The 19,645-nt window shown below is 46.9% G+C and overlaps 1 protein-coding gene across 1 annotated transcript in view; it reads right to left on the reverse strand.

Moving 5' to 3' along the window:
- Positions 1-18,311, reverse strand: part of pld1b (phospholipase D1b) — a 28,056-nt gene extending 9,745 nt beyond the window's left edge. The window contains exons 1-17 of the mRNA XM_053412781.1: positions 18,275-18,311; positions 8,260-8,430; positions 8,003-8,166; positions 7,464-7,606; positions 7,271-7,382; positions 7,093-7,158; positions 6,917-6,975; positions 6,640-6,732; positions 6,170-6,322; positions 5,928-6,077; positions 5,005-5,088; positions 4,278-4,359; positions 4,087-4,197; positions 3,826-4,008; positions 1,983-2,202; positions 561-680; positions 359-477 (exon numbers count right to left, since the gene is read on the reverse strand). Of these exons, the coding sequence (XP_053268756.1) occupies positions 359-477; positions 561-680; positions 1,983-2,202; positions 3,826-4,008; positions 4,087-4,197; positions 4,278-4,359; positions 5,005-5,088; positions 5,928-6,077; positions 6,170-6,322; positions 6,640-6,732; positions 6,917-6,975; positions 7,093-7,158; positions 7,271-7,382; positions 7,464-7,606; positions 8,003-8,166; positions 8,260-8,398 (1,998 nt within the window). The 5' untranslated portion in view covers positions 8,399-8,430; positions 18,275-18,311. The remainder of the gene's footprint in view (positions 1-358; positions 478-560; positions 681-1,982; positions 2,203-3,825; positions 4,009-4,086; positions 4,198-4,277; positions 4,360-5,004; positions 5,089-5,927; positions 6,078-6,169; positions 6,323-6,639; positions 6,733-6,916; positions 6,976-7,092; positions 7,159-7,270; positions 7,383-7,463; positions 7,607-8,002; positions 8,167-8,259; positions 8,431-18,274) is intronic.
- Positions 18,312-19,645: the final 1,334 nt, after the last annotated feature.

The raw sequence follows: 19,645 nt of genomic DNA on the forward strand, positions 1-19,645 counted from the left end.
GAGAGAGACAGAGACAGAGACAGAGACAGAGAGAGAGAGAGAGAGACAGAGACAGAGACAGAGAGAGAGACAGAGACAGGGACAGAGACAGAGACAGAGACAGAGACAGAGACAAGAGTTAGAGCATCACCTCAAGGTAACATATGCACAAGTCTTAATTTTGGATTCTGTATTTTAGCCGTGTCCCATTCCAGTCTTCTGATCTCTGGGACAGACGGACAAGGAGCCCTGGAAATGAGACGGCCTCAGAAACCAGATTCTAACGTAGAGCTCTGAGGATGAGGTCCTGGGAACAGCTGTTCCACATCTGGCTCTTCAGACACCCTGTGAGTTACGGTAAAGCAGCTTGACCTCTGACCTTGGTGAAGTTCCACCTCTGGATGAAGTGTCGGGCCACGTCCCGCGCCGCGCTGCCGTGAACCACCGAGGCGATGTCGTGCCAGGGCATCCTGGGAGTTGTGTGTCTGTCGATGAAATCTGCACAGAAAGGAGAGGAAGTGAGAAGCGAGACACAAACACACACGTTCACCAGTGAAACCAGTGAGTCGCCGCTGGTTTACCATCGAAGGGCTTCTCCAGCTGGATCCAGTCCCGGTACACGAAGTTGCAGTAATCCTTCCCGTGCCAGAAGCGTGTGTTTCCAAACAGATCCCCGACGCCGGGCTGCACCGAGTCGCTCACTGGAACACACACATGCACAATCAGCTGCTGGTCACATGACTGAAAACACTCACACCACACCGGAGGAAGGAACCACATCATGTGACTCCTCTGATCTCTCACTTCATCACCACGTTCACTTTGAGATAATCAAAAGCAAACAGAAGAACAGATTCAAAGTTTCTCGTGTTGCTCTTTGTGCGTTTATCCAGTTTTTACATCACAGTGGATTTGACAGTGACACACAACCTCAGTCCAGAAGTGAACACACTCTCTCTCTCACAGTGTCCCTGAACCTAACCAGTTCCTCACTGGTGAAGCTGGTTGTGTTGAAGGTTGATCTGCTGTTTGCTTCCAGCTCATCTCTGACACTTTCATCACATCAGCAGGATGAACAGAGACGAGCAAACAAACAGCAGAAGCTTCTCCAGCTGATAAAGACCTGCAGCCTCTGTTCCACTGCTGAGGAGACACGTGTGCAGAGAAATATTAATAATAATAATAATAAAGATGAAGGTCGGGTGAGAGGCTGCAGATACTTGTTGACTCATCCTTTTCCCGTTATTCCAGGTTTTCTCAGCTTCTCTTATATTTTCATGGAGCTTTTTCCACTTGACCCTAAAACTCTGTGTCTGTTTCTCTCTCTAAGTTTTCAAAGAACAAAGTGACGTTTACTAAATGTCTTGTTTTTTCAGTTTACTGCACAAATCAGAGAGAAACATCAAAACACTCAAGTCAAGATGAAACCACAGCAAAGCACAAAGCAGGCGGGCGGTGGGCGGGGGGGGGGGCCCTCGATCGCCCGACTCACCAGCCGGACGCTGGCCCAGCGGAGCGGCCGCCCTGCCGGGGATCAAACCGTGCTGGCTGCTGCCGCTGCTGCACCGACCTGAACAGAGCAGCTCACAGCACTGAGAGGAAGCACAGGTCCAGACTCATGCTGCCACACAACTGTACAACAACACACACACCAGACAGACAACCACAGGAACCACAGGAGTGTGTGGTTGAACTCGTGGTTAAAGGATCTGGATCTGAACGATGTCGACATGATGAAGAGTGAACTGAATCATCTGAGCCTGAATCTGCACAGAAAGCTGCAGCGTGTGTGTGTGTGTGTGTGTGTGTGTGTGTGTGTTTGTGTGCCAACGAGCTGCTCAGAGGAATTAAAATGTAATCACACTTATCACAAATATCCTTGTTCAACAGCAGCCACGGTTCCTGTAACAATCTGAAGCTGCTTCCAGAGCTGCACTGTGTGTGTGTGTGTGTATGTGTGTGTGTCTCTGTGTGTGTCTGTGTGTGTGTGGTGCACCACTCACTCTCTTCAGTCTCCAGGTCACTGTCGCTGTCGGCCTGGGCCAGGCCATGTTTCTGCAGGTGTCTCCTGATGCTGAACTTGGTCCTCTTCATCCTCCCCTGGCTCTTCAGCTTGGGCTGGTCCACAGAGTCCGTCACGGTGAAGATGGTTTTCCCGTTGCTCTGGGAGGCGGAGCCGCCCCCGTTGGGGGGGGCAGCGTTAGTGGAGGGGGCGGAGCTCGCCTACGAAGAAGGAAAACAAGAATCATCAGCGTCAGTGAAGACAGGAGGACATGAGTCCAAGGTGAAGACACTAAGACGCTGGAGGAGCAACGAATTAAAAGTGTTTAATTGAATTCATCTGATAATTAATGATGAGATGCAGAATTAGTGTCATAAGCTGAAGAGCTTCAGGTTTTGAAGAAATTAGAAAAGTATTTTTTAAGGTGATTTAAGAGACGCCTGCACATATACTTAAAAATCAATTCACCATAAACATTTAAAATATAAATCAAATACTTTGTAAGTTTGAATAAATAAATAAACAATATGTAACAATAAAAATGTGTTTATTTCTAGAAAAGATTGATGTATTATTTTCACTGTGCTTCCACCTCTAGAACTGATTAGTTCTGATTGAGTGTGTGTGTGTGTGTCTCTGTGTGTGTGTGTGTGTGTGTGTGTCTCTGTGTGTGTGTGTGTGTGTGTCTCTGTGTGTGTGTGTGTGTGTGTCTGTGTCTCTGTGTGTGTGTGTGTCTCTGTGAGTGTGTCTCTGTGTGTATGTGTGTCTGTGTGTCTGTGTGTGTCTCTGTGTGTCTGTGTGTGTCTCTGTGTGTGTCTGTGTGTTAGTGTCTCTGTGTGTCTCTGTGTGTCTCTGTGTGTGTGTGTGCGTCTGTGTGTCTGTGTCTCTGTGATTGTCTGTGTGTGTCTGTGTGTGTCTCTGTGTGTGTCTCTGTGTGTGTCTGTGTGTGTCTGTGTGTGTCTGTGTCTGTGTGTGTCTCTGTGTGTGTCTGTGTGTGTGGGTGTGTCTCTGTGTGTGTCTCTGTCTCTGTGTGTGTCTCTCTGTGTGTTTTTATGTGTGTGTCTCTCTGTGTCTCTGTGTGTGTCTCTGTGTGTGTGTCTGTGTGTGTGTCTGTGTGTGTGTGTCTCTGTGTGTGTGTGTGTCTGTTTGTGTGTCTCTGTGTGTATGTGTGTCTCTGTGTGTGTCTGTGTCTGTGTGTGTGTGTGTGTGTCTGTGTGTGTCTCTGTGTGTGTCTCTGTGTGTGTGTCTGTGTGTGGGGGTCTCTGTGTGTGTGTGTCTCTGTGTGTGTGTCTGTCTCTGTGTGTGTCTCTGTGTGTGTGTGAGTGTGTGTCTGTGTGTGTCTCTCTGTGTGTGTCTCCCTGTGTGTCTGTGTGTCTCTGTGTGTGTCTCTCTGTGTGTGTCTGTGTGTCTCTGTGTGTGTGTGTGTCTCTGTGTGTGTCTGTGTGTGTCTCTGTGTGTCTCTGTGTGTGTGTGTCTGTTTGTGTGTCTCTGTGTGTGTCTCCCTGTGTGTCTCTGTCTCTGTGTCTGTGTGTCTGTGTGTGTCTCTGTGTGTCTGTGTGTGTGTGTGTCTCTGTGTGTGTCTGTGTGTGTCTCTGTGTGTGTGTGTCTCTGTGTGTGTCTGTGTGTCTCTGTGTGTGTGTGTGTCTGTCTCTGTGTGTCTCTGTGTGTGTCTCCTTGTGTGTCTCTGTGTGTGTCTCTCTCTGTGTGTGTCTCTCTGTGTGTGTGTGTGTCTCTGTGTGTGTCTGTGTGTGTGTCTCTGTCTCTGTGTGTGTCTCCCTGTGTGTCTCTGTGTGTCTCTGTCTCTGTGTGTGTCTCTGTGTGTGTCTCTCTGTGTGTGTCTCTACCTGCTCCAGGTGAGAGAGCGTCACACTCCCCACGTCGGTCAGACGGTGCTCCCGGTCGTCCCACCGTCCGTACGCCAGGTCGATCCCGCTCACGAAGGCCACTGATTGGTCGATGATGATGATCTTCTCGTGATGCGCCCACAGGTAGACGGCGGAGGAGACGTGGTCCGGGTGACGCATCACCTGAGAACACGCGTGTGGAAGGTCATACAGGAAACAGGAAACAGACAGGGGGGGGGGGATCACATGGTGGACGCTCACCTTGATGTTGGGGTGGAGGTGCCTCAGCGTCCTCTTGCTGTAGCCTGAGTTGATGCCCAGAGCCAACTCCACCTCCTTGTAGAGCATCACGAACACCTTCACTCCTTGTTGCTGTGAAGACACAAACACTGATGAACACAACCTCCTCTCTGTGTCCCCTTCTTCTCCTGAGCAGCTTCATGGTCGCTCACCGCTTTGCGTTTCAAGATGAAGTCCAGACGCCAGCGGTTTCCTTCCACGACGGGTCTCTTCAGGAAGATCTCTGGACTCAGCCTGGAGAAGAAACCAGGTGTGAGAGAAGGTCACAGGTCTGAGGAGCACGTCCACATCTGGAAACCTCTTCTCCTTCGTCCTCCTCCTTCACTTCTTTCTGAGTTTAACCTCGTTTAACCTCTTTGTTTTATTTCTCTTTAATTTTCTCTCACGTCATTAAATCCTCTCTTCATCCTTCATCCTGCTGCTAAAACCTTTATCATAAAACCTTATTGTTTGTAGATAATTAATGAAGAACTATTAGATATTATATCTTTAACTAAAAACGTAGTGACCGGAGAGGCCAACTCAGCAGGAGGTGGTGGGCGTCGACCTCCTCGTTCAAACGTCTCTGACACTCCAGAGTTCTGAGGACAGAAGGATCTGTCCCAGAGGAGACGAGTGTTCAAACTGAAACGCACACACACACAAACATACACACACACACACACACACACAGAAACCCACACACACACACACACACTCCTGGTCCTGATATGCGTGTATTTCTACATGTGTACTTGTATATCAGTATCATGAGCCTCAGACTGTAACTGATCTGTTTGACCAGAAAATCTCCCGTAGAGGTGACCGCTGAGTGCACCCTACCACACACACACACAGACACACACAGACACACACACACAGACACACACACACACTCACCACCAATCTGTGATGAATATTTCCTCCTTGGCTTCTTCAAGAGCATCTGCTACGTCCTCCATGTACGTTTTACCATTCACGTACCTGTAAAAAACACACACACACACATATACACATGTGAAAACACAAACACATAAACACTCACAATCACACACACAAACATTTAGATGACAACAAACCAACAGTTCATCCCCGTCACCTTTCACTCAGTCCGTCTTCTGCTGAATCATGCTTTTTAATCACACACACACTCACATACACGGACACACACACACACACAGACACACACATAGTCTCGCAGACAGACAGACAGACACACACACTCACACTCACACACACAGTCTCACAGACAGTATAGGGTTGCCCAGCAGGGGGACAGGTGACGAGCAGAAGAGGCTCACTTTCCCTCTCTTTGTGTCAGGTTACTCCAGCAAGACACACAACACACACACACACCACACAAACGCACATACACACACACACACACACACACACACACACACACACAGACACACATACACACACATAACACAATCACGCACACAACACACAGCCAACTGGACCAGGTCTCATCTCGACCCGACATCTAGCTTCCAGGTGCTAATTTGCGTCAATTTAACACTGGCAACAAAAGGTGTTTTCCTCATTAACACACATTGTGTAACAGATGATTGATGAACACAACTGTAATAAGTGAGTTTACTGTTTCACAGAGATGCCTCATACATTTAGTTATTTACTGTATGTTCACTGCTTGTATACATATCTCCTCGTCTTTATATAATGATTTCTCTGTTGAACAGATTAATGTGAACTGAGTGAAGTTGGGGCATCTCTTGAAGATATTGAAAAGTTGTGTTGCCTCAGCTGGTTGCTTGTTTACTTGTTTACTTGTTTGCTTGTTTACTTGTTTTCTTGTTTACCATTTGGCGAGGACGTTCTCCTCCTGCCGGGCGAAGGATCCGAAGCGGTGGTCGGTGAGGAAGGCGGCGCCGTGCTTCTGGACGAAGCCCTCGAGCGACTGACCCCACCAGCGGGCGTGTCGGTAGCTGCTGCACTTCAGCACCAGAGACCTGCACACACAACAACACAACTTTAACACAACGAGACAGAACTTTATCAGAAGCTCAACAATAACAATAAGGTTTCTACAGTGGTCACTGACCTGGACAGGCTGTCCACACGGACACCATGTGTGGTCTCCGTGTCCTTGGAGTCCATCTTGATGCCGAACTCTTTGTCCACCAGCATCACGAAGGAGATGGCCCCTGAGTCCGGCTTCATGTAGACCAGGAAGGAGTCCTTCACCACCAGCCAGCTGTCCCAACACACAGGACCAGTATGAGTCAGCAATATTAAACACATGAAGACACAGAAATCTGCAGCAGCTTCTGTAAAAGGTTTGAATAATCCAAAGTGTTCCTGGATGTGTGAGAACTTTCTGTTTTATTCATAATCATATTTCAGATCCCCGGACACACGGGGAGCCACTGGGCTCTTTCCAGTTGGAGAAGTGGTTTGAATGGAGTCTCCAGTTACGGCTGTGGAGTGGATCATGCTTCTTGAGAAATGGATCTCTGCAGCTCAGTTATCATAATTTCATTTCAGATGAAAGGTGTCTGTGTGGTAACCGACCGTTTGGACCAGCGGTAGCAGATGTTGCTGCGCCCACAGCAGTTCAACCCGGGGATTCGATGCCCCCCCGATCGCTTCTGCACCATCCCTTCTCTGAAACGAGCAAAACTCATGTTCATAAAGACAAACAGAAAACTGCACGAGCACAAACTATTAATCCCACAACAAGAAACTAAATCTGATTCAATCAGAATCAAGTTATTTAATAATCTTAAGTTTGGGTGATTTAATGAATCTAAATGAACTTGGTGATTCCCCGACAGGGAGATGTTCTTACAGGCCTTTGGGTCCCAGGTCATGGATGAAGGACAGTTGACTGACATCAATGAACTCCATCTGAAATATAATAAATATTAATATCTTTAAAAACCAGCTACAGTGAACTTCTCGTGTCTGTTCTCCAGGATCATGATGTTCTTCATCGTCTCATCGCAGGTTCACCCTCGTCCTCACCGTGGCATGGTAGTTCCTGTACATGGACATCTTCAGCAGCTTGTTCAGGTAATCTTCCAATTGTTTCTGGAACAAATCAGAGAAATATCAGCTGGTGACATCAGTCAAATCAAAAAGGACTGGGAGGGAGGGACTGGGAGGGAAGGACTGGGAGGGAGAGACTGGGAGGAGGACGAACCCTGCGACTGGACACCTGCTCCTCTCTGGCCAGCTCGTCTCTGCCTCCTCTGGGAAGGTTCGGCATCTGCCTCACCTCACTCCTCTCGCCCGGGTGGCGCCTTATCGTGTGGCTGCAGAGACACATGACCAGTTAGCAGCTTGTTGAGGGTAAAGGACCAGTGGGACAAATGGGGGGACAAACCAGCGTGTACCTGCGTGTGGGCAGCGGCAGCCTCATGAAGGTTTTGTAGGTCCTGAGCTCCCGGTGCAGATCCATGAAGTGTTTCTCCTTCCTCTTCACCAGCCACGTGAACTCCCCGTGCTTCAGCTCGATCTTAAACACCGCTGGAAGAGACTGAGCACAACACAGGATTCAAACTCCACGTCCAATCATCATCACAGGATCGTTGGAGACTGAGGAGCAGCTGTAACAACTTCATCGATTCTCATCAAGCATCATCAGACAACTGTGGGTTTCTTTAAAAAGACATCAGCTCTGTTTGTTTAGAGAAGTTTCATATTTGCAGTTTTCTCATTGGTTCAAATGAAACTGGTCTCGTTTACTAATCAACACAAACCAGATGTTTCCCTCTGAACTAAACTCATCTGGACATTTCCTGGATAACGCTGATACAGATGTGACAGATCTACCATCCCTGCAATCTCCTAATAAGCCATTATTCTTTTAACGATGGCCAAAGTGAACATCAGTGAACAGTGTGAACAGGCTCCGGGGGGGGGGGGGGGGCACCTTGTTGACGCTCCTCTGCGCCGTCACGTTGAAGCGGTCCTGAGCCGACGTGAAGCGCTCCACCTCCAGGATCTTGGCCGTGATGGGAGACGACAGGAAGACCTTGGCCTCGGACTCCTTGAAGCCCACAGTGTGGTAGATCACCTTGAAGGGCAGATGCTCCGCTGGAGAGAAGAACCAGAGGAAACGTCACACATGTAACATGAAGATAACACACACATGCTGAGTATGTTGTGCAGCTGGAGAACAACACACACCTGGGACCTGGGTGTCCGTGGTGTCGTACTCTCCGTCCTCCAGGTCCAGCTCGCGGGTGTCCAGCGTCTCCATGATGTCCGTCATGTCGTTGGCCACCAGCTGCAAGGTGCTGGAGGTCGGGTCTGAGTGCTGCAGCATGGTTAGCACTGAGTCTGGAGCCCAGGGCTCGTCTGGAGAGACAGGTCAGGGAGGGAGAAGGTGAATGAAGATCATCCAGATGTTCATCTGGAGCTGAGACGTGGATCAGGACACCTTCAGGTCCGAGCTCCTAATCAAACACCACTGAACTGGACTGGAGGCCTTTCGTCCCACTCTGATGAACTACGCCTTTCATTCATGAGGCCACACCTGAACACAGTTTGACTCCTTTAACACACACACGCACACGCACACACACACACAGCCAGACACACACACTCTGCATATGGAGGAATGTGGTGCTTCCCGTGCTTCTAGCCTGTTCATCCTGTTGTTGTGATTCATGTCTGACATGATCTGAGGCTGCGAGGAGAGAGAGAGAGAGAGAGAGAGAGAGGGAGAGAGAGGGAAAGAGAGGGAGAGAGAGAGGGAGAGAGAGGGAGAGAGAGAGAAAGAGAGGGAGAGAGAGAGAGAGAGAGAGAGAGGGAGATGGACGGATGTTCTATCAACGAGAGGAGCTGTAGATGAACGTGGAGAAAGAAGGAGAGATGGAGTGTCTGTCAGAGAAAGAGAGGACAGGAGAAGATGACAGAATGAGCAGGAAGACGGATGAGACGAGGGACGAAGACGGTTCTGGTTCTAGTGAAGAAGAATCTTGATTCTCCTCCTGGGACCCGGGACGTGACTCTGTCTGCAGGCTGATCTGGAAACTGTTTCCTTAATGAGGTTTCAGCAAACAGGCTCAACCTGCAGCTCAAGAGGGAAGTGGAAATCACATCAATACAGATTGTGACACTGATGTGTAAAAGCCTCCTAACCCCATGTTGTCATTGTGTGTCCATCATCTTTATCTATACACTCGTTTAATAGAACCTGACTTATGTATCTCAGTTGGCCGATCAGTCAATAAAGAGCCTTTCACGGACTCATCAGGTTCAGAGTGTTTCCTGATATTCACCGATATGAAGATTGAAGTATCTTAATTCAAGCTCTATATATTTAGTTGTGTTTGTGTATTTGTGTATTTGTGCTTGTGCAGCGAGTTCAGCTGAGGTTCGACTGCGGTCTGTCTGCTTTCACTTCCTCCACCAGACGACCACAACAGAGAGAAGTCACAGGTCTGAAACCCACAGAGTGCCCATGAGCAACACACGGAGCATCATTACCCCAGCGATTTAATTAGTAAACTGAATAATGAATATTTAATAGTTCATATTTTTAATCTTCCTCTAACTCTGGATAAAGAGACACAATAAAAGCTGAATTCCCAAAGTCAACGTGATTCCTGATCAACACAAATTGTTCACTGGTCAAATTAATTAACTTGTAACGTAACAAACACAAAGTGAAGACACAAATATCAAGTTTCATCAGGAAGAAATTAATTCACATCAAATTATTTAACAACAAGAAACTGTCCAACATTTAAATTCTGTGAGAGTTTACTGAGCAGCACCGAGCTCCTCACCTTGAAAACAGAGAGAGTGTGTGTGTGTGTGTGTGTGTGTGTGTGTGTGTGTGTGTGAGTGTGTGTGTGTGTGTAGATATTATGCCCAACCCAATGAGCACTCACATTGATTGGGTACAGTGTGTTACATTCCCCCCCCCCCCCCAACTGTATCACTCGCCAGCCATTGGCAGGCTGTTGAGTCCACACACACACACACACACACACACACACACACTTTAATTCCTGTAACTGATTAATTGAACATTTTCTCACGTGCACAAACCACAACAAATACAAAAATTGCCTTTTATAAGTCATTAGAAAGATCTTTTACTTTTTCTGCTGAATATTTTGGTATCTTCAGACACTTTTTTAACAAAAACACGTCAACATAAGTTCAATATCCCAGCTCACTAGTTTATAACATTTTGTGTTAATGAAGATATTTTTGCCTGAATTATGCAACAGAGCAGCAGATTGAACTGAGGGCACGAGCCTGCTGCTGGTATTTGTACAAATCACAGAATACATCAGATATTGAATTTTATACTTTAAACATTTTATGCAAAATACAAGAACATTGTCTTAAGAATTGTCTTTAGCTCTCGATTGTTCACCATAAAAATAGAAGCAATTTCACTTCTAATTATAAGATTATTCGTTTCTGTGTGAGCAGATTTATCATGTTATTAAATATAATATAAAGTGCTGACTCCATTTCCCTATCCAAATATGTTGTTCCATTTTAAACGAAAAAAAGATATAAACTTAAACACATTTAAATTTACCACATTTTAGAAGATTTAACGTCAAAATAAATTCATCCAAATGGTTGATAATTAATTATGTTAGATCATTGCAGCTTTGACTACTTTTAATATTATTATTATTTATTATAGCGGAAAATATTTGATGGATGATCTGTTTCTTGCAGCTTGGGCAGGAGCACACACACACACACACATACACACTCACACACAGCCAGTGTGGAAACTGGAAACCACCGACAGTCTGGTGAACACTGTATTATAGAATAGCAGGAGGAGCAAGAGATACACACGCACATGTACATACGCACACACACACACACACACACTACAGGGTCAGGATCCACTGACCTGAGCCCTCAGAGGCCGAGGGAATCCCGACGTCTTCATCATCATCATCATCATCACCACTTGTCTAAATTGTCTTCATCAGAAAACCAAGCTGCTGCTCCTCTTTTCTCTCTCTCTCTCTAAATCTGCTCAAACACACTCTCCCCACTCTGCAACACACTCACACACACTCACTCACACACACTCACACACACTCAAACACACAGTCACAGAGCCCTGTCAGTCGGCCTGGGAGGGTGAGAGCTGAGTGAGGCAGGGACGCAGACAGTGGAGGGGACGACTTGGCTGGGGGAGGGACGCAGCGGGGGGGGGGAGAGTACTCGCCATTGGCCTGAGGGGAACTTAAGGGAACCAAAACCCCCGATGAGAGGGGAGACAGTGGGGGGGGGGGGACCTGTTCAAGGTGCAGTGCAGGTTCAGTCCCAGCACCAGGACCGAGGACGCCCCCCCCCCCCCCTGGAGGAGAGAGTGAAAGTGGAGCTGCTGAGTGTTGTAGTGAACTCAGAGGAGGGTTCACGAGGAGCCTGCTGGTGGAGATGTTCTCCTCTGAGGGACGGTGAAGATCCTTTCCTCTGACTCCTCATTCATCACTGTCTGCCACGAGTCAGAGGAACGTGTCCTCAAACCTCAAGGAGACGTCTTTGCTCGTTTTGAATTCAAACAGTTGCCCTGAGGGACGAGTGGAAGGACGTTCAGGACAAACTCCTCATGTCAGTTCACCCCCCAGCCTCCTGGACCCTGTACTGCAATCAGGTCCCTAACACACACACACGCACACACACACGCACACACACACACACACACACACACACACACACAGGAGCTCATTCCAGTGAGTGAATTTTGTTTTAGGGAACAGGCTGAACCAGTATAAATCTTTTCACTGCAGATGAAGCTGGAGCTGGAGATGCTCCCGCCCTGAGACGAGCAGCCGACATGACTCATTGTTGACATTCCAGAGAAGGACCAAAGCAGCCGGTCCCCACCCGCTTGTGAGCGCACACACACACACACAAACACACACACACACACACACAGACACACACAACTTCCACTAAGTGAAGAAAATGAGTTGAAAGATTTTTGTATCATGCTCCTCATCCCTGTAGAACTTGACCTTTGACCTTGTGACAGAGGAGACGTGTGTTTGTCGGTAGAAGACGAGTTTCAGGAGCTGCTGGGTTTTCTGTGAAGAGATGAACTTAAAGGCTAAGAGCAGAGAAACACTGAGAAGCTATCACACGTCTCCTTCAAACTCCCACTGCAGCTCATGTGCTGCTGAGCCGAGGGAACAAATATGAACTCACAGGAACATGTGAAATTCATCAGCTGGAAAACATATTCCTCAACATGCCACTCGGACTCGGAGTCCATTTACCAACCTGAAGATAATGAATAACTTAGATTTCCTGCTCCAGGTCGATACTGAAGCTCCACAGAGATCTAACATCTCACTGGAACCATTAAAAACGATCAGCCTGAGTGTCAAAATAAAAGTCATTATCAGCTAAAACAGCCTGAGTGTCAAAATAAAAGTCATTATGAGCTAAAACAGGTCGAGTGTCAAAATAAAAGTCATTATGAGCTAAAACAGGTTGAGTGTCAAAATAAAAGTCATTATCAGCTAAAACAGCCTGAGTGTCAAAATAAAAGTCATTATCAGCTAAAACAGCCTGAGTGTCAAAATAAAAGTCATTATGAGCTAAAACAGGTTGAGTGTCAAAATAAAAGTCATTATGAGCTAAAACAGGTTGAGTGTCAAAATAAAAGTCATTATCAGCTAAAACAGCCTGAGTGTCAAAATAAAAGTCATTATGAGCTAAAACAGCCTGAGTGTCAAAATAAAAGTCATTATGAGCTAAAATAACCTGAGTGTCAAAATAAAAGTCATTAATGAGCTCAGTCTGTCAAAATAAAAGAAATTAATGAGGTCATCAGTCTGACTGGCAAATGTCATTGAGTCACTGATGACACTGTGATGCTGCCGCCTACTGGTCAGCTCTGTGTACTGCATCAGCCGCTTCCGGGTCAGGAAGAGGAAGTTAAAAATCATTTAACCAAAACAGATCCAGTGAATTTTAATGTGAGGTAAGTTAAATAGGAAAATGTTTTTATAATGAGACTGGGGATTTAAGCATCACAACTAGCTTTTTATAGCCATAATAGAATGTTACTTATATACAATTATCATAAAATAATGAGCATCAAACCTCTAAATGATGTTTTCAATTATGAATTAATTAATTATGGATTGACGTGGATGACCTTTGCCCCAGAATGAGAGAAACCAGGATGAAGGTGAAACCGAGTAAAGTGAATTTCCGCTCGTTTGATGGAAACCTTGTATTTCCAGTTTCGGGGAGTGTCAGAGTTTCAGACGAGAGGAGGACGAGAGGAAGAAAGAAAGAAAGAAACAACGAGAGGAGGACGAGAGGAAGAAAGAAAGAAAGAAACAACGAGAGGAAGACGAGAGGAAGAAAGAAAGAAACAACGTTTTGATCGTGTTCATCGTTAGAAACTGAAGTGGTAGAATATTTCCAAACTGAGCTTCAGCACCGAGAACATTCGTCCCATCTCTGCTCACATGAACGACATGACTCTTATTTTCATAATCAGTTAAACAGATAATAATAATAATAATAATAAAAGCTTGTATTTAGACCCAAGTGAGTAAGTGTTTGGGAGGTTTCATCTCTGTCGTGCTCATCCTCACGTGCACGTTACAGCTGATTGACTTCAGGAAAAGACAGAAGCTCCTGGTCCTTCATTGGTTTCTCATCAAGAGCATTAAGAAACTGTCATAATCAGTTTGTTGATGTCGAACGTGGAAACATCAGTTTGATAAACGGAGAGTGACATCATCCCACAGCATGTGACCACAGAAACACACTTCCTCTTTTTTACACTAGATAAGTGTGTTACTGTGTGTTTGTGCGTGTGTTACTGTGTGTGTGTGTTTGTGTGTGAGCAGGTAACATTGATTTCAGCCAGCCACACTTCACAGAGCCTTTCTCCCTTTTAGTGTCTTAGTGTCTGTCAGGTGATCGTGATCTACTGAACCAACATGACTCAGTTCAGATGCTTTCACCGGCCAAACCAGTGGCACAACAGTGTGTGTGTGGCAGTGTGGGTGTGTGTGTGTGTGTGTGTGTGTGCGTGCTCCAAATTTACCAAGACATGACATCAGCATGCGGCTGACACTCCCTCCTCCCTGATCAGCATCGTGAGCAGGAGGAAGCTGAACCACCAGCTCCGTTCACACTCAGCATTTTGTTCCACTAACAAGCAGAGAGAGCGTCTCCATCAGAATGAGTTGACCCGTCGTGAGGAGACGACTGGGTCAGGAACCTTTTCCAGTTTCTTCTCAACCCTAAACCAGTTCATACGTTCCACCAAGGTCCCACAGTGTCCTTCAATGAACACTTGATGTTACTCTTCTCAATATGGCTGAAGTTTCCATCTTGATCCATGAATTACTCTCTGAGACAAGGTCACAGAACGTCTCACATCTCACAATGCTAACGAGGTTAATGAACCCTCATTAAGACACACACATTGAATGGGTTCTCTCTTTCATAGAATCAACTGTAATCAATCCGATCAATAGCTTTTCCATAATGTTGCTGAGATACAAACGAACCAACAAAGGGCTGAGACTCGTTCCCAGCAACAGGGACATGTGGGAAACATTCTTTTTCAACACACACACACACACACACACACACTGACACACACTGACACACACTGACACACACACACACACTATTAGCCTTCGGTCGCTGCTCATTGACAGCAAGTCTCTAATCATCCTGTCAAATGGCAGGGGAGCTGAAGGTCTCTGTATCCTCCTGGGTTGGATAGTTTAACACACAAAAGTTAAACACACAATCTTTAGAACACAACAGTGCTCTGAGGGGGTTTACAGCCGGTTACAGTCCTGTGCAGGTGTTGCACGGGTCCTGTTCACTGGCAGGTGGTGGATTCCGGAGGTGCAGCCGGGAGCAACAATAAACCGGTTACTTGTGTAACAAGAATAGTGGCCGATTAATTCACGAGTTTTAGCAGAGCCTTGATTTGAGCTCCTTGGTGTGAGAGCTGCAAACACACACAGACACACAAACATGTCCATGCACGGTAAAGTGTTTAACCCTGAGCCACACTGTCACATCACGTTCACACACACGCACACAGAGAAGACAGTTCTCTACCTGATCACATGAAAGAGAGAGTTTCTCTCTCGTCTGAAACCTCCTGTCGAGTTACGACTTTAGGGCTTTGGTCTGAGATCAGTGATTAATCAGCGACTAAGAATCAATATATTCAAACTGGACTGTAAATAAAGACGGACGAGTCGTCCCTACTTCCTCCCATTATCCAGAAATGAAGCTCAAATGATATGACCGCTGCCCTCCTGCACAGCTGTCGTGTGAAGACGTGCTCTCGACCAATCAGGAGTCAGTCTCAGCTGTCAATCATCACGTCTCAGCCTGTTCTTATATCATCAATAACTGATTCAAACCAAACTGATCAGAAACATGAATAAACATCAGAAATCTGGGTTTATTATCTTTACTGCAGCCAGACACCAGGGGGCGATCAAGTCTCTGCACTTTGAGGAGCTGTCACTTCTTTCCTCTTTATTCAGTCTCTGGTTCTTACCCAACATTTGACCAATCAGACGCCGGGACTTATAACAGAGTTAAAAAATGTATATATCAACACTGGTCATAAAACATTGACCATAAATAACGACAAATCGCACTTCATGGTTTTTCTCTCTTCCATCCTGATGCAGATGATATTTTAGGCGTTGATTTGTTTACGACTTTGCATCAACGTTGTGTGTTTGAGTGTTTCCTGTTTCCACACAACGACCTGCTGTGCAACGACCTCAGAACCATAAAGAAACGGTTTCATGAGCCGGAGAGGAAGTGGAGCTGCTCCAGGATCAGAGCCGGACCTCTCTGTCCTCCAGGATCAGAGCTGGATCTCTCTGTCCTCCAGGATCAGAGCCGGACCTCCCCGTCCTCCAGGATCAGAGCTGGACCTCTCTGTCCTCCAGCATCAGAGCCGGACCTCCCCGTTCTCCAGCATCAGAGCCGGACCTCGCTGTCCTCCAGGATCAGAGCCGGACCTCCCCGTTCCCCAGGATCAGAGGCGGACCTCTTTGTCCTCCAGGATCAGAGGCGGACCTCTCTGTCCTCCAGCATCAGAGGCGGACCTCTCTGTCCTCCAGGATCAGAGCCGGACCTCTCTGTCCTCCAGGATCAGAGCCGGACCTCCCCGTCCTCCAGGATCAGAGCCGGACCTCTCTGTCCTCCAGGATCAGAGCCGGACCTCCCCGTCCTCCAGGATCAGAGGCGGACCTCTCTGTCCTCCAGGATCAGAGGCGGACCTCTCTGTCCTCCAGCATCAGAGCCGGACCTCTCTGTCCTCCAGGATCAGAGCCGGACCTCTCTGTCCTCCAGGATCAGAGGCGGACCTCTCTGTCCTCCAGCATCAGAGCCAGACCTCTCTGTCCTCCAGCATCAGAGCCGGACCTCGCTGTCCTCCAGGATCAGAGCCGGACCTCTCTGTCCTCCAGGATCAGAGCCGGACCTCTCTGTCCTCCAGGATCAGAGCCGGACCTCTCTGTCCTCCAGCAGCTCCAGGGGGTCACGGCCCCCGTGCAGGTGTGAGAACCTCCGCTGATCAAACCCTCTTCAGATGTTTTCAGTGCATTGTCCCACAGGACTGAAGTTCCCTGGGACGGGAGCTCGTCCCCTGTTTGGTGGAGAGTTCGGTGGACAGGCGTCCCAGTCACACACTTTGGTCAGACAAGACGTTGTGAGAAGCTTCTCCCACTTCCCTTTGAGTTTCACACACATTTAAAGAAGTTGTGCGTCGCTGCAGAGTCGTAGTGTCAGTGTGTGTTTCTTCATGTCAGGACATCGTTCTGCAGATAATATTTATCAAAGGATGGACCACTCCCACCGCACCCACTGCCCCTTGAGCTGTGTGTGTGTGTGTGTGTGTGTGTGTGTGTGTGTGTGTGTGTGTGTGTGCATGTGTGTGTGTGTGTGTGTGTTGGGTACAAAAGCACAGACACACCCACAAAGTCAATTATGCCGACCATGTTTGTTGGAGGAGCCATTACATGAATAAGCAATCACACACACACACACACACACACACACACACACACACACACACACACACACAGTACTGTGCATAGCACCACTGACGCCAAACCCATTCGTTAGCCTCACAAGTGAGTCAAGCTCTAAACTTCACGCACATACACAAATACTGGAAAAGCAGGTCTTTCTGAAACACACACTTCCTGTCTGATGTCGCATTACAACAACCTGCTCATGTCACAAAACCAGCCGAGTTGTTAGCTCACATGTTGCAGCAGCGTTGCAACACAACGACACGTCCTGCAGAGCGGTGAGGACAGTGAGGACGTGAGGGGAAATAAGACGTCCCATCAGTCTCAAAGTGAGGACACAAAGTCTGCAGAGGACTCCAGCTGACCAGAAGGGACTGCAAAGGACACACACTGACCCACACTGACCCACACTGACACACTCTGACCCAGGTTGTGTAATAAAAGGATCTACTGTTAGAAATGAAACGTTACATTCTCCATCATCTGAAACTCGTAGTGTTGGCTCCTCTGGGATCTGCTTCCTGTCGGTGTCACTTTGAAACACGACCCTGACTCCTTCAGGAGAGAGGAGCTCCACGTGGACCAGGAGGAACCTGGAGGTCTCCCATGAGGAGGAGTTTGTGTGGAGGAGCTGTGAAGAACTGACAGGTTCACAGGAAGTGCTTTTATTTTGTTTCCATACAGGTGTGACACTGATCCAGGTCCTGACCCTAGTCTTGATCCTGGACCTTATTCTAGCCTTGATCCTGGTCCTAACCCTGGTCCTGATACAGACCCTGTTCCTAATCCAGTCAATGATCCTGATCCTGGTCAAGACCGGATCCAGACCCTGAGGAGTATCTGGACCAGAGTCTGGACCTGATCCTGGACCTGATCCTGGTCCAGACTCTGGTCCAGATGCTCCTCAGGACCCGGGTCTGTCCCTGGTCCGGAGCACCGCAGAGCACGGATGCCTTAACAAGCTGAAACACGCACTGAGCAGCTCCACCGCACGTTCCCATCACTGCGACAATCACACGCAACTCTACACCAATCACGCGTTCACGCATAACGACAAAGTTCACAGAACATCAACACAACGACACACACACAGACATGCACAGACACACACAGACACACACAGCTGTGACCAGCCGATCAGAACAGATGTTTCTCACCTCCTGATGTGAATCGGGCAGCAGCTGCGGGTGAGTGTGCGCGGGCACGCGGAGCCGGCCAGCACAACCCGCAGAGACGTGAAGCCAGCGGCAGTGAGTCACTCAGAACTTCCTGCTAGAGCACTTTCAAAGTAAAACCCCAGCGACCCAGACGGCTGCCATCTGCTATATCGGATTTTATTTATTTACTTTATTCTCTCTATAACTCTTTTTAATCCATTTGCATTTCACTGAGAGCTCAACCTGATATTTCATTCTTGCTTTAGCTTTTGTACATGTCACAATAGTTTTCTAAACTAATGAATATATAAAACCAATTCCGGATACGCTCGTTTTTGTCTTTGTAACTTGATGCAGATTTTAACCTGTGGTTTATTGCTAAACCACGCCCCTTACTTCTGTGTTTATAGTTCACTATTTCATTACTAGAGAGAGAGAGAGAGAGAGAGAGAGAGAGAGAGATGGGTGGACGGATAGATATTTAGATAGATAGATAGATAGATGGATGGATATCCATATTGGAATATAACATTATGTTTTGGTTACATATCACATCCAACAAACACACAAACACGTTCACATGCACAAAGTAAAACCAGAGAGAGGCTGATGTCTGTAATCAGCTGAAACACATAATCAATCTGTCTGTGTGTGTGTGTGTGTGTGTGTGTGTGTGTGTGTGTTTGTGTGTGCGCGCGTCTCTGTGTGTGTGTGTGTGAGTGTGTGTGCGTGTGCGTGAGTGTGTGTTTGTGTGTCCCTGTGTGTGTGGGTGCGTGTGTGTGGGTGCGTGTGTGTGTGTGTGTGTGTGTGTGTGTGTGTGTGTGTGTGGGTGAGAGTTTGACCTATCACCACAAACCTTCAGTATTTGGAAGTCATGTGACCCTCCAGTCGTGATCAGTGACTTTAACGTTTAAAGGCCTTTATTCACTTCCATCTGATTTGAGATGATTATTATTTCATTTGCTGTTCAATGTTATTTATTGTTTGTTTGTGTTTTATTGGGTTTGTTGTGAGTCAGAAATATATTCTTTAATCTACAGTACTCAGTGTAAATATTTAGTAAGTATGGATTACTCTATGTTTTTATATGGACCCAACTATTTGTGTACATTTGCAGAAAAGAATAGCAGAAACATTTATGCCTGTAAATTACTATTATTTCCAAAAATGTCTTCAAATGTTTTGGTTTATTCGACCCACAGTTTTCTCTCATGAACAATAAAGACAAAACATCAAATAGCTTCAGAAAATAAGAATGTATAGATATCTGCATGTGAGGAATCCAGCTCAAACCATCCAATATCATCGTGAGTCTTTGACCTTCATATAAACACATGCCTGGTAATAATAGTGATAATTATAACTGTACAC

The sequence above is a fragment of the Pleuronectes platessa genome, chromosome 20 (genome assembly GCF_947347685.1).
Source record: "Pleuronectes platessa chromosome 20, fPlePla1.1, whole genome shotgun sequence".
Lineage (NCBI taxonomy): Eukaryota > Metazoa > Chordata > Actinopteri > Pleuronectiformes > Pleuronectidae > Pleuronectes > Pleuronectes platessa.